General features: G+C 47.9%; 1 protein-coding gene across 10 annotated transcripts in view; it reads right to left on the minus strand.

Annotated features, from left to right (window-relative positions):
• Positions 1 to 15,982, minus strand: part of LOC125950339 (high affinity cGMP-specific 3',5'-cyclic phosphodiesterase 9A) — a 118,428-nt gene that overhangs the window by 17,593 nt on the left and 84,853 nt on the right. For all 10 annotated transcript variants that reach the window (XM_049678243.1, XM_049678237.1, XM_049678238.1 and 7 more), the window contains one exon: positions 3,611 to 5,379. In XM_049678243.1, the coding sequence (XP_049534200.1) occupies positions 3,611 to 5,123 (1,513 nt within the window). In that variant the 5' untranslated portion in view covers positions 5,124 to 5,379. The remainder of the gene's footprint in view (positions 1 to 3,610; positions 5,380 to 15,982) is intronic.

Raw genomic sequence — 15,982 nt, forward strand, 5'->3', positions numbered from 1 at the left:
CTGGCCATCCTTCGGTAGCTTCTCGATTGTGTTAGGTGAGCGAAATGAAGCTTTCCAGGAGCAAAAGGTTGGAGCCATGTGGATGGCGATTGAATATTGATGCCCTGCCCTAGCCAACCCTACCTCCTGACTGCCCGATGATAGCACCGCCGGACACCGGGTCACTAAAAGCAATTCAATGATGATGGTTCGACGGAGTATCGTCGTGCCCACGTCGGTGCTGGTGCGCACGGTGTACCTACCATGGGCTGGACCCGAAATAGCGGACGAATCGATAGTGGTGCAAAAACAACAAGCACACAGCATCCATATCGCATTCCATACGTAGTGGAGCAGAAACAAAAACAAAACAAGCGAAAGCGAAACACAGAAATGGCCTCCAGTCATCGGTGGGATCTTGCCGATATGTGCCAGTCGCAAGGCCTAGGCCTTTGTTTCGCCATTTCATCCCTCTGGGCCACGGGAGAGACAATAGTAGATTGTGTGCTTGGCGGGGATGGTCGAGGGGACAGAAATATTGGCATCTCCCGTGCTTCGATAGACAAACAGTGGAGGGCCGTTTTTGGTATGGAATTTTTGGCCAATGTATCAAATGGGTTTCATGCGAAGCGTATCCAAAAATTAACTAATCGACAGCTGTCCGAATTGGTTCATGCGACGATGAAGCATCGTGTATGGAGCAACTGTGCAGTTGCAGGACGGTACCTCTACGGGTAGCACTGGCGAATGACCTCCTTCTTTTTATACAGCTGAAAAACCATAGTCTGCACGAGCTACAGTTTATTTTTTTTTCAAAAACAGACCCTCAGATATTGCATAGTTGGAGTTATGCCGATGCTTCTAGCATATTGTTTAGCCGTAGGCACGTAGATATTTCTTGTGATAGTTCATTTTGACACACATTAATGGTTAACTTAAGCAAATTAGGAATTTACAACATATAACGAGTGATCAATATTTAAGATTTCCTTGCGAATGTCTCCACTTTACGTGTTACAAATCTTGTTACTATTTTGAAAACAAATCCTGTGGTGTTACTGGACTTGAATCCAGATTAGCACACTAGACAGTTAAGTAATTTAACATCTCGAAAATAAATTGCAGTTACTCTAGCATTAAGGCAACACTCCTTACGTCATGTCATCCGCTTGTCGCCGGCACAATTTCGGCCCTTACCGGTCGCCTATTACCAACCGTCCCGGTGGCAGTCAAGCGAGAAACAAGAGAACATTATGACTGATTCCACCGTCAGTCAGATCGCTGGCGATGGGGTGGATGGTTTCGGGTATTTTAATGAACCTTAACCTAACCTTAGTACCGTTTGCGAGGATGGTGCGCCACGGTTTTTGTGGGGTCAGTGAAAACAAATAGATTTAATGAGGTGAACGCGCCAGCTACGCAATCAGTTAGTCTCGTGCCCATGCCCGTGCCCGATTTCGTTATGATACGGGATCATTAGCTGAAAGGTTCAATTTGATTCCGAATCCACCTCGTCGCCCGGGTAGGAGGAGAGTTTCCCCCGTTGAGGGACTCACAGTTGGACGAGTCCCTGCGTACTTGGTTTGACCCCGGTCTGGCTCCGATCCGTGCGATTTGAGGGCATATCGCAAATTATCCATCCAACGCCCATTATGCCATGGCAAGAAGCCATCATTTATCCTGTGCCAAATTTACAAGCGAGACCGACCTCACCGTCCCCAATACCCAATAGCGATGATCCTTCCAAGGCACACAACCGTATCCACTGTGTCTGTGTGCCCACAGCACACACAACAGCGACCCTCTGGCTTCTTTATCGCGCACCATGTTTCTTCATTCAGCGAGCGAGGTCGATGGTGCACCACCTCGATCGACCTTCTCTACCAACCCCTCTCACGGACCGGACCGTTATCAGCCTTTTCAACTGTCAAACCATCAATCTTCGGAGCGAAAACACCACCACCGCCACCAGCACCAACTCACCGCAAGACGCGTCCCGCGTTGAAAAATGGATGGAGTGAAATGTAACCGTTAGCTTTTGCTACCAATTATCCTTTTACCCCGATTACCACCACCACCACCGCCACCCATCCTCCATGGTTCCAAGTGGCTTCCCCATCTGGTTGTGAAGTCTTCGACAGTATACCGTGCCGCTCCTCTCCGGTGCAATTGCCGCTGCTCGGCCAATGCCTTGTGCCCTGCCCCGCGCAACCGTTTCTTCTTAGCTTCATCTTCTATCCGTTGCTTTCGTAAGTCGATTTTTACAAGGAACATCTGTAACGCGACCGTCGTCCTTTCCTTACTTTCCACAGCCTTATCTCAATTCACTCAGCGGCCTCACCCGCGTTTCTCCGGGAAACACCGGGTACCCGGGGAAAGATTGATTACAATTCTACGTGGAATTGGTTTGTTATCGAGTCGGTCCCGGGGTCTGGATCCAAGGACCCGGCTGAGCACCAGGCATGCATCAATGTTCCTTCGTTTCTCGCAACCATTCTCTCTATCGCTCCATCGGTGGCTTTAAGTTTATCCATTTCTCGGGGGAGCCTGCAGGTTGCCTTGACTTTCACTCCGTTGACAGTGCGCCCCCGGAAGAAGATATGGGTGCGTTCTTAAGGATCGGATCCGTGTAGCAAATGTTTGGTTCGTTCCATTCAATCGATTACTCAGGTTACTGGTCAGCTGCACCAGCTGCGCCCCTTACAGCGATGGCGGTCGAACAATAAGAATTAACTTCTGCGAAGAATTGTACTTCCGAAGACGCACGGTGCATAATCAATTAGGATCAGTGGAGTCCGATAACGCTAGCATAACCGATAAAGCCATTGCAATGGTTTTTTGAACAATTTGGGACAATACAACACCTATTCAGGGCCAAACCAAGTCTCGTTCTAACACATTTTCACGGGGAAACAAATCGAACATGTTTAATAACTTTTTTATTAGAGTTAGAAAAATTTGCTCAAGCAGTATAAAAGGATGGATCGTTAATGTTTTTCAAATTGGTAGCTTGGTACCTTGGTACATGATTCTGAACCTTGTTGCATGAATGGTAACCCTTCTTGAATTATGGCAATACTCATAAAGCAATTTTATTTCATCTGGCTACCAGACCCAAATCTTTGGTGAACGGTGTAGCAAATAAAGAACCAATCATGCTGGCAATACTGAGCGGCACCGAGGACAGCAAGTAATGCAATTTATGGCTTTAACATTCGACGGAGAAGGCAATGGTATGCTATACTTATTCCAAACCATTTACGAGCCATTGTTCAACGATGGTCTTTTTTATGTTTGACGCATTTCAGATTGTGAAAGCGATCAAGTGCTTTTGAAATTCATTTTTGTAAAAAATAAGTATATTGTAGACATAAACCTCAACATAAAAAATAACATGGAAACATAGATATTCTTAAAACAACTCTAATAAAATGTGATTATAGTAAAAGGTGTGAAAGACAATAACAAAGGAGGAAATGTAATTTTTACATTACATCAAACGAGAAACACAAAAAAGGAAACAGATAAGTTGAAAATTATAAAGAAGTATGGATGGTATGAAGTAGGTAAATAGAAAACTTGTAAATAATACAAACAACCTAAAGCGAAATATAGTTCCAATTATACTCACACAGCCAGTTCATCCTTTCGGCGAATTCGATCTTTCGCTTCAGCTCCTTCACCAGTAGTTTCAGATCGTTGTCGGTAATGTTGTCCAGGTTGTCATACATCTGCTGGAACTGCTGCGGTGTGCAGAAGTTGTTGGTCAGCTCGGAGATATGCCGACGCAACCGCTTGCTCTGCTCACAGTCCGGTGGATCGTACTCGACCCCGTAGCTAGCCGACCCACGGCGTACCGCTCCCTCCGCTCCGGTGCCGCCGATAGGCCGCTCTAGACCAGCTTCCGTTGGTTTCGTTTGTCTCCTTTCGGACCCACTCGCACCTTCGTCGTCACTAGCCCGTTCATCATCGCTTACGGATTGAACGTCATCGGCCTCGGGCTCGTCGTCTTCGTCATCGTTTTCATCCTCCTCATCGGTTGTCGTATCGTTACCGCTGTCGCCACCTGCACTGCCGTGTCCACTGCTGTCGACGGCCCGTTGGGACTGCCTGTAGGGGCCGGCACGAAGTGACGTCTCCTCGCCCGCGGCAACCACGGTCTGCTGACTGCAGCATTCGCTGCTTGTTTCCGTGGTCAGCGTTACGGTATCTTCGTCCTCGTCGAGCTCAATAGACAGTGCCGCGGGCGGTTCTGCAGCACCTTGTGCACCGGGGCCCCCGTCGTCACCGTCGTAGATCGATCGTAATGGTTGCGTTTGCTGCACGGATTGCTGCTGCTGATTGGCAGGGACTGTTGTTGGTCCCGACTGACTGTTGGCTGCCAGCGAACGATCAGCAGTAACGGAGGACGAGCTTGTTGCTACGCACGGGGGATTAGCCTGCTCCGTCTGCTCGGTGCTTTCGCTCATAGTACGCACACACTGGAAGAGATTCTGCCGCTGCTGACCGTGTTCCGTGCCTTCCTCGATTCGTCGCACTCCGGGCTTGTGTTTCTTTCTTTGTTTTCTCTTTTTGGTTGTTTTGCTCTTCGAAGCAAGACACGGTTCAAGCTCACCACCACCACGTGACGCTTCCGTCGGTTCGACGTTTCCTGACGAGCTCCGCCTGCAGCTGCGATAGAATGCTATCACTAGGTTCTCGAGTTCATCTAGTTTTTGTGCTCGTTCATAGACCTCGTCGTTGGCATCGTTGTGCGATGTGTGACCACTGCAACCAGCGGTACCGACTTCGATCGGTGTGTCCTCTTCGATGCTCTCTGGCGTGCCGTGCTCATCGCCATGTGCCGACGATGAGTCTGAGGCGGCTGTCGTAACGATGAGCACTTCCGCCGCCGTGTCCTGTTCCGCTTCCTGCTCCTGTGGTGACCCCGGTGGCACCGCTAGAGGTGGCGAAGGTGAAAGGGCTAGCGCCGATCGCAGCCGCAGTACGTTCGCCGGTGGATCGTCAAACTTGAGTACGATGCGCCGGTGTAGATCCTTCAGTTCGGTCAGATCCCACTTCTGCTCCAAGCTCCGGAGACGGTCGGCTATGTACCCTAGATCGGCCAATAGCTTCACATCCACCGTTCCGTCCTTGTGGTACATTCGAGTGCCCGTTACGCGTCCGTCGCCACCGGCGGAATAGATGTGGCCAGGCCCGTTGCTGTTTGTTTCAGTTTCACGCGACGCCCGGACGACAGTTGCTCGAGCGTTCTCGACTTCGTTGTCGCAGATGACTTGGATGTGCGAGATGCGATCAAAGTCATTAAAACTTTCGCTTCGCTACTGGCGCTGCGTTCAAGAGGATGCGTTTCTGATAGCTGCTTCCAGTGGTTTCTATGACGACAAACAGAGTGTCAAGCTGTAACGAGTTGGAGAGAAGATGGGAGAACTGAAAATTACTCTAATGTACTATCAGAATTGGCGGATTGTACTTTTTCTTTCTATTATAAACACAGAATGTTACTCTTGTGCACACGTTGCAAAAACACCAAAGTGGATTACAGTTTGATATTGCTTCTGTCATCAACTTCCATCGAGATGAAAGCGCATGTAGCGGATTTTTAGTAGTAGTCGGGCATAATATTTCCCTTTAAGACGATATATCGCAACTTTGGCATCGGTTCGTCCGTTTTACTAACTCTAATCTTCATCAAATACGTTCCAGATGCAAGTTCGCAAAGTTGTTGCCGGCTTTCGCACTCGTAATTTCAAAATTCTACAAACAACGTCCCACTGGGAGATTGCTGTCTTATCATCTGCTGAAGGTACGTTGAATACACACCTCCTAGTCCACCAAAAGTCATCGCCGCACGGGTGTTTGGTGAGGAGAGATGGAAAAAGGGATGAAAAACGACCGGAAGAGTCGAGGGAAGTGAGAGAGAGAGAGAGAGATAGAGGGAGAGTGGTTTGGCGTCCCTCGGGAGGATCTGTTGATCCAACTTTTGATCCCTTTTTCATTTCATTTCACCAACAAAACACAAGGTCGCATACATGCCGCCTTCCCCGCGCCTTATTGGCTAGCCCACACCCCAGAGAGGTTAACAGCGGTCTGGCATGTGTCAAAAGTGTCAAAACTCTATCCTCACTGTCATCCCGAAGGATACCCGGTGTATTTGCCTCACCGAGCGAGGTTGGAAAATGGAGAACGTGACTCACTCCCTTTTCGATTAACGAACCGCTTTACACAATTTTCCTAATGTGGCCATAACGCCCACACACTCGCACACACACGCACACATACATACTCAGAAACACACACACACACACTTTGTGTTCTATTTGTGTGACATATTCGAAACGAAGTAGCGCGGGCAACGCCATCAAACTCAATCAACATGAACATCACGCCCCATCTGAAGGGTCCGCCTGATTCCTGCGATCCCATGCGAGGCGACGCGAGACGAGGCGATGCGAGGCGAGGCGAGTCGATAATATTTGCACCGAACCGAACCAATTTCATCTCCATCTTCTTGAGCCCTTAGCGATGCGCTTACACTCACAAGAAACACTCGAAGCTATAATGAATGACACGGAAGGAGCGAGAAACCGAGAAGAAATAACTTAAAAATACAAACACAAAACAAAATTTTGACTTACAAAACATCTCACCGTTCGGGACACAACAAAAGGGGCGCTTTTAAAGTTTGTTTATAGCAGCTTCCCCGGTCGCTAGCCAGCACTGGGGTGAGAAAATAAAATTATCCAACTAATTTCGGTAGAGTGCCTTTCTTGCGCGTTTCCTCCTTTTCTTTTCTCGGGTCCCTCGTGATGATGTTGTCACTGGGAAGCGCTTACTTTCGAGCTACCTTTCGAGGGAACGATGGCAACGATGTCCGATGGGTTGGCAAACCAGCTTATACCAGGTGCTCGCAGTGCAAAATAAAAACATCGACGAGGCGACACCGAATGGCGTAGGAAAAGTTATTCTTTGCCCGAACTAAAGTTCCATTTTTGGCTTCTCCGGGCGCAGTCCGGCCTTAGTGAGACCACCGGCCAGGTTAGTTTGGTTAGTTAAGTCAAACAGCGAATGTTGATTTCGGGGGCACCTTGGAGCCAACGTCCCAAGTTGGAAGTAAAAGTTTAAATTTTCAAATTAGCTGCTGGGGTATGGCACGGGACACTTTGGAAGGGGGCGCAACATTTATGTAATAATCCCTGTTGACAAATGAATGCTTGAGTAGGACCCGATGCCGGGTGGAGTGGCCGTAAATTGATTTATGGATTGCTAGGGTTAAGCATTCCCTTGTCCTTTCAGCTCGTTTAGTCGCATGTATTGCAATGAGAGTTGCATTAAGAAAGAGGGAGAGAGAGGCGGAACGTTCATTCAGCCGAAACCATCAACATTATTGAAATGTTGATCTTTGCTTCTGACAGTTGACAGTTATGACGAAGGGCAGCTGAAATGGAGTCGTCGTACGAAAGTAAAATATTGGGAATGTTAAGTGTTGCTCAAGAATCCTTCATCCTTCCATCAGCTGTCCTGCCATTTAAGATCTCACTCTCACACACACATTTTGTTGTGTTCTCGTTTTTTGGCACGCTGGAGCAGAAAAAATAAAACTTGAACTATCTTGCTCAAGTGGTTGATCTGTGACAGTTGAAAGTGTCAAAACGGCGGTGCTAGCGGGCTAGCGGGTTACCGGGCAAAAAGGGTCAAAGCCCACATACTTTGTTCCAAAGGTCCTGTACGTACAAAGCTGGTACCGACGGAAAAGGTAATACCACGCATGGACGGCGTGCAAAAGAAAGGATATCCATGGGTTCCCCGTCGGCTTACGGTTCCCACTTTGTCAACTTCATTCGTGCTATCTTGCCCGAATCTTTGTCCCTATCTTGACGCCCTGTGAGTGTGTGTGTGTGTGCGCGCAAAGGAAAGGGATACCGGCTTCAACCGATGTAGTATCGAGACGCGGACCCTTGGTTGCGATGAACTCGCATATGCGAACGAACTATGACGACAATGATTATGTGACAGAGATGTGTGATGGGTTTTCCATTTCCAGTAACCCTCTTACCCTCCCAAACCCTATTGTTACCCTTTTTGTTATGAGTTTTCGTAAAAACCTAACCCCTTCGTGGGAGCAGTTTCCTGTGGTCAAGGGCCTGTAGGTCAAGTTCATCATAAATAATCGGGCAACATTATACCGCCACCATCGGTCGCATTGCTATTCCGCCCGTTCGATCGGTCGAACACGCGCACCCGGCATGCTAACCAACGCTGCTGGAACAAGCTGCCTTCTGCCGCCACCGATTCGATTTTATTGTTTTTCTCCATTTTGTCCCCTGTCAAGTCGACCGCGAGGCGCTTCTAGCGAATTCTCGGTCTCGGTTCGATCGCTTCGGGATGGCCGGATATGTGATGGCCGCTAAAAATTACATTAAAAACTTGGGAACCACCAACTACACCACACCGAAGGGAAAAAGGAAACAGGGAGGTTGTAGTGTGATAAACACACCTTGGTAGAGCATCTGAGAGCTCACCTCGGAGGTCATCCTGCTACTTGATCGACCTGAATCCCTGGTACTGAGGGGAAAAGGGTAAAAAGGAGGTTCTGCCAACGAGTGGTTGATGGCCCTTACATAGAGGGAGGGAAAATAAAACCCCAGGACCAACAAAAACACACACGCACACAAAATGGAATATCCTACCGAGGCTCTTTCAGGATCACACACACACAACCAGAAGGGTAAGGAAGGTCTGTGTATGTGTGTCCATCACCGCTTCATCCAGCGCTACATCCGCCATCGTCCTGGCCACAATTTGATTGTGTGCCAGTGTAATTGGATTGAACGATGGATGGACGGGGCGCGGCGTGCGGGTGTGTGTAACCCATCTCGCTGTGTTCCGACCGACCGACCGACCGACCGGTTACATCGGGATGTCCCAATCGGTAAGCCTCGGTTCTTGGATAAAAGTTGGTTACAACCGTCCGTCGAACCCTTCGGAGATGGATACGAAATTTGAACCGCTTCAATTTTTGATCTCCCTGACCCTGATCGAGGGGCGTACCGTGCCGGACGTAGAGTATCGGGCCGTAGAGAGGTCTCGTCAGCACAGCACAGGACCTGGCACCCGGACCGGATCTGTTATCTCGGAAAACGGGATTAAAGCGTGCGATGAGTACGTCTGATCTGGCAACAAAACGGGAATTAGAGAGGTTTAGGAAAGGGGAAAGGTAAAGGCCCTGGACGACGGACGATGGTGCGCTGCGTGGACCCTGAAGGTCGCAACAAATACCACTCCCCGTGGCCATCCAGGCAACATTCGATGGAGGCGCATGGTAGTGGCTGTTGCTGCTGTTGCTGCTATTTCTGTGTAATGGTATCTTCTGGGTGCGCTCTCGCTCTTTCTCTCTCTCTCTCTTTGACGGTGATCTTAGCTTCCAAGGCCATGCAGGACGTTAGTGCTGAGGGACCGTGCACGTGCAATTCCTCATCAGCGCACAGCGCAATGGCTTCGAGGTCGACCAACCTCCATTAGCGCTAATTAACGTATCTTTCCCTCGTTCCCTCTCTCTCTCTCTCTCTCTCTCTCTCTCTCTCTCTCTCACACACTCTGTTTGACTGCTCAGAGGACTGACAGATCCGGTGGACCATGGTAAACGGTAACGGCGTGGCTTTTAACTTTGTTGCAGTCCGTCCATCCCTGCAGCTCTAGCTGCCAAACAAGCGATTTATGCCATCGTGTTTGAAAGATGATCGATGGGGCTGGCTGCTAGGAAGGAACCGTGCCAGCAAGCTGTTCCCGCGAAGATTAGTGCACTCTGTTGGGTCGCTCCGATCCCACAAAGTGACACGTTACACCAGGGGCTAATCGATTTCAAACCTTGCTCCTAAGACGTGATTTGCTGATTTGCACTGAACTGACTTGATGCTGAAGCTGACGATGCAGCAAAGCTTGCTTTGCAATGCTAAAGATATGCATATGCTGCCTATAATGTATTGAAAACGCATATAACTTAATTAAATTAACCGTTTGTTTCTTTTTATTTATTTTATCCTCCAAATTGAAAGTAGAAAAGTATATTCAAAGCGACAATTCCCAATCGATGCTGGCACTTGATTACATTCAGAGGAAATCATTTTAAATGACAGCTTAAAAATCGTTTCACGGCGCATCATTTCCATTTGACAAATGAGGCAGGTGACGAGCGTCGGGATTGAAATTGATTTTACGCCCATTTCAATCACACCTTCCATCATTTCAGTCGTCCGAATGATACAAATTCAATTTCCAAACGGTGCATGTGATAACGAAGCAGCAAATAAAAAAAACTGAACGGAGGCGACAGAAAAATAAAATCGCGTTTTCGCGTCCGATCGATAAGGTCTGCCGCGAGCGCACCGGAAATACAAGAGGATTACACGAACGAGGTGGGTTCGGGTGCACCGGGGATCCTCATATGGTTCCGCAATCCGCTTTTACGCATGAGGTGATTAAAATTAATGAATGTGTCGCGGGCATAGCCCCACTTTTGGAATCACTGCTACGGGGCATAAAACGCATCCACATCTCGACTGCAGCAGTACCTGCCGTTTATCGATTTATCGGGAGAACATTATGTGTAAGTGCAGCAGTGAAATTACGGGGCGCAGACCGTTTTTTTTGGCAATAATTGAAGCGAATGTTTATTACATTTTCCACGGAAAGAGATGTTGCGTCACTACTACTTTTGAACGTTTCCATCACAGACTGTCGTTCCTCAACAAAATATACTGCATATAGCGACCGCTTTATTGAACCAAAGAACATCACCAGCGTCACAGACCACAAAAGACCAAGGAATATGAAGCAATGTCGTTAAAAAAATGGAAACAGACCAAGGTGCACCAGCAAGCCGATTACAGTTCAGTGCAAACCACATGATCAGTGGGCTGGTTGTCAGGAGGGAGGCGAAAGGAACAAAACCAGAAGCCCACCGAACCGCAGACACGCGAGGATGATACCAGTCTGCAGGCGCTCGGTCGGCGGTCTTGGGGTCTTGCGATCATAAATTATTCACCAACGCGAAAGCATACGGAGCGGAACTCGGCGAACCATATTTTGCAGCCATCCCGACGACGACGCCGACGACGCCGATGACGCCGACGACGCCGACGACGCCGACGACGCCGACGACGCCGACGACATTATTAAAACAGGCTTCCCCATTAATGCTGTTACCACCGAGTTTACGGTAAAAAATGGTGACAGGGAAATGGAACTCGCGCAGCCGGAGCGGACGAATGCTGCATCCATTTCGATTAGGCTCGATCCAGCGTTTACGTGCACTCTCTATATTCATGTTCAACTCAAAATGCATGAGACATTACCTGCACATGTAGTTGTGTAATGATACCTTCGTTAAATATTCATTTTTTTTTCTCTACAAAACACACTCGACGTCAAGTGTAAACGGATACAATGCAATGTTACCCTTGGCGGTGACTAGATAAATCGTCATGACAACGTCAGAAAGAGGCTTTTTGATTCGCTTAATGCATTGTTTGACGCAGTTCGAGAGAAGTTACAAAATAGCTGACGCACGATGTACAAAATGGGGTGCTGTGGCGTTCCAGATGCATTCCCCTTCCTCCCTCCTTGACGAATAGGTATGCTGCGAACAAAATTCCTGCTGCATTATTGCAACCACTACAGTTGGGCGGGCTTATGTTTCGGGATGGCACGAGCGACTAATGAACTTCACGTCAATATTCCCGACATTCCACAGCGCATTCCCGGGAATGCATCCCGTGTGGTGTATTAGTGCCGTGAAGCTCACAATGCTTTGGCAAACGACGAAGGGAAGGGTTAATGGGCAAAATGTGCTTCGCTGATGACGCGTATTGGTTCCGAACTGAAGGATCGAATACCCATATGCCCATCAAACGGAACGGCTGTGCAGTTTCCGACCGAGTTGGTTGATAAATGAAATATAACCAGCATTTTCGGTCGCTCCATTTTTAGCTTTCCACCTTGGAAGTGAATGAGTTGTTTCGAATGAACTCACTCGATATCGATACGATTCTGGGACATGGGCGTTATTATCAGAGTTCTGTGTACGTAACACACGCGTTCCATAGGCATTGTTCTAATTAAATCCACTCTAGCCGGGTCGCTGTAAAATGATCGACATACGATACGCATTCAAAATTGAATTTGAACATTTTGTTTGATCTTTCTCCGGGTCGTTCCACGCTGTTTCAGTGACGGAAATGGTTTTGGAAAAATTCAATCACCAATACCGATCATTCGGCCATGTTGGCTGGCCTTTTTTGCAGTTTCTTTGTCAGCACGCTGTATAAACACACGGGACATGTTTGAACCCTTTCATACCTTGTATTAACACCCCATTTGCAGCACACACATACACACCGTCAGTACTGTACTGGTAAACGAAAAACGCAAACACTATGCATGTTAATCCTTCGCACACGTTAGGACACTGCACAGGACATGCAGCAGGGCTGCACCAAGCAACGTCACCACCACATATTGCTCCCTCCATTAATCATTTGCAGCAATATCTTCGGTTACCATTTGCTAGCACCTACACACACGACCACCCTGTGCGAAGAGGGCATCACATTCGCAACATATTGTACCTTTTAGCGGACACGACCCCGTACAGCCACCCAAAACACTAACTTATTGAGGTCTAATGGAGAGTAGAGCGCGTTGTGCACGACGCCTCGTAAGCGCACCAAAGTAACCCTACAGGCACACCCGGCGGTGCTTCACTGCTGTTTAGCATGAGGCAAATTGACCGAAACGAGGCGTTAGGTGTCCGACTGAACCACCGACAATGGGCCTTCTGGACCGACTGGACCGGGAATGTTTCTGTTCTGTGCGTCAACGGACGAACGGACCGAGCGCGCGCGTCCTGGACGTCAGGGTGCGTCTTCGATGCATGTGGCACACAAATGGTGCGACCGAGAAGACCCGGTAGGTCGGTTTGGTCCTCGTGCCGTAGTTGAGGAAGTTCGTACGACCATATCTGCAACAACCACACATACGGCACGGTATCTGAAATCCAATTTCAATGAACTACCTACTGTAGCCCTCTACAACCCGGTTTCGGGTGTGTGTGCGTGTGTGTGTGTACAGTGGATGACAGCTCTGGAGGTGTGCTTGGATTGGTATTTTCAGTCAAATTTAATGTAATATTAAATGAAAATTAATAAATGAAATAACTTTTGTGGAAAATAACAAATACGAAACACCTGTCTACAGTTGAATGGACTTTTTACAAACCTAAAGTGTCCAAATAAATGGAATAAATCTTTCGTTCCGTCACTGACTGTAACTGCTACCGTCCGTAGTTCTAATGGCTTGCATGCATTTACATTGCATAGACGCGCTGCTGCAGATGGGTTGATTGCTGACACCACTCACCACTCACCATCGACCTCGTCCACCTTGCAGCGTACCATCCCTTGCCGCGCCATGATTGCAGCGCGTCCGTAATGAGAGTAATATGTACGTGCAAAAATTTATCACCACCTCGCAGGGTGGTCGCCCCGCCTAATTGCGCTCGTAAAATGCGTCCATCCGTACGCTACCGAACGTCATCCATGTCCGGTGACAGAACCGATTACTGGACATTATGCCATCCCGCCGATTCACGATGCTTGGCGGCTCGCTCGCGAGCTTATCTAATAAATCCCACGGACGCGTCCGAAATCGGTGGTTGACCGCCGAATTATGAACACGAAATTGGGCAGCTAGCGGCAGCTCGCGGCCTTAATGCGCTTGCGGTGGTCCAAAATTTGATCCAAAGTAATTTCTTTCTATTCGACCATGGCACCCGATGCTTCTGCTACGCACTTCCGACCATTTTCAGCCCCTTCCCTCCCGCTCTCGACGACAGTTAATTGGATAAAGCAAATACTACTCCCAATAACAATAACAGTATCTCGCTGACTATAATCACAGCCACACCCGAAATCGATTCCGGTTAATGTTTACGATGGGCACCGGGCACGTCCCGTCCGCGGCGCGGCCATTTTCGTCGGTTCACCTGTGTCTCCGGCGTGCGGACAAGTGCCGCAGAGCAAAACCGATACACGATCGGATTGGATTGGCTGCCCATTCCGCGGATGTGACGCTCGGCGCGCCCACCTCGCCCCCTTTGCTACAAAGGTCAATTAGTCTTACGACTGTTTGGTACAGCTCGTAAAAACCGCGAACCAAACCGAGTCGTTGTGTTTTAATTGAAGCTACCGAGCGTGCCGTTTTGGAATGGTTTTATTTTTTGTTTTTGTTTCCTTTTTGGAACCCGAACGACCTTCCTTAACGATCGCGCTACTGTGGCGCAGTTCTACGGCTCGTACTCCCGCCATTAAAGGCAATGGTACAATGGTACAATGTTGCTTTTTTTTGACAATACTGTTTGGATAATTTGTTAGCGCCGATTAAAGAAGGAACAGCACGCTTATGTCATGCAATGATAACAAAGTGTTATAGGAATCCCATTATTTCACACTACTATGAGTAAATGTGGAACAAACTCATATGATTGTTTATGCAATGGATTCGAATCATTCCCTGAGCCATAAGATTACAGAGAGGGTCAGTTGAATCATTATTGAAAATTTACTATAGTTTGTTATGTTAAAAGGAGAGCGTATGTATTTTATAAAAATATTTTCCAAAAGAACCTTTTTGAAATCCTAGACATTTTATCTCCGACTAATTTCGCTGGTAGCTTCGGAGAGGTTATGCTGATTTAATGAATGGTGGCTTGTTGGTTCTGTGAAAAAAAGCTTAAAACTTAGGGTTTGATATTAACTTACTGACTAACTTATTTGATAATTAAATGTTAGTTAGCTTTACGATAGACATTAGTTACATTCCTTAAACATATAGAAACATCTTGACTTCGCTCTGCATTTAAGTTTGTTGCACGAACCAGTAATTATGTTAAGGTATATCAACGGGTCGGTGCTTTTAAGGCGAGCTAACGATTGACTTTTCCCGTTCGTTTAGTACAGCTCTAAGTTAAATCATCACTTGTGAGCGAAAATGCGGAAATGAGTACCCGAGGATCCACCTGGGGCGTAAAAAAAAACCGTAACGAAACGAGGATCCCAATGAGGACAGCCGCTGTCAGCTGCAGACGGACTTCTGACTTGTGAGCTTCCAGGGTGAAGTGTTGAAAAGGTAACATCAAACGATAGCAGCGGGTCGCTTTTTCGTTTATTTTTTCCTTTACCAGAACCGCTATCGCCAGCTGTTAATCAGAATAACGTACGTAAAAGGTGATGAAATGGTGCTAAATGGTGTCTCTATTTGGTAACGTTACTTTAAGGTCTGCTCGAGTAGAGCGGCAGAAGGAAGACTTCCCAACCGCACGCATGGCTGCACTCGGTGTCATGCATCCGCAGGTGCGAACGTAGGGAGCTCCTCTCCGGACACCAGACTCTCTCCAACCAAATGGACACACTCCGAATACCAATTCAAATCATCGCTTCGGACGGAGCTCTTGTCCCGTATGTGTGTGTTCCCGTAGGGGAATCGACCAGCACAGTTGACACGCGTGGACCGACCAGCCAACTGTGTGTACCTTTCCTTAATCCAACATTTGCTTAGGACACCAGCTTCCCTACCGTCACTCCGTCGGACGCGCATCGATTGACTTGGCTTAAAGCGGAATCAACGCAAATCATCTCCGTTGTCGGACGTTGTGTGGCGAATCCTTGTCTGCTCTTTCCATTCAAATGTGGAAAGACCAAAGGAGAGATCCTTCCTTCGAGCGATAGAAACCAGAGGACGACCGTTCTCGCTTTAAATTGCGGTTCCAACAGAACGCATGTGACCGGGGTTTGACATGATCGATTGACGTAAGGACCTCGTCTCTAATCTTGTTTGTCCAAGGATTTGGTTGAAACAATCCAACTTCCAGACCATCCGGAACCATCCAGAAAAGGTGTTGAAACTTTGTTTAAGTTTCTGAATGCTGATGTTTGTAGCAAGATTCTCG

This window comes from Anopheles darlingi, chromosome 2 (genome assembly GCF_943734745.1).
Source record: "Anopheles darlingi chromosome 2, idAnoDarlMG_H_01, whole genome shotgun sequence".
NCBI lineage: Eukaryota > Metazoa > Arthropoda > Insecta > Diptera > Culicidae > Anopheles > Anopheles darlingi.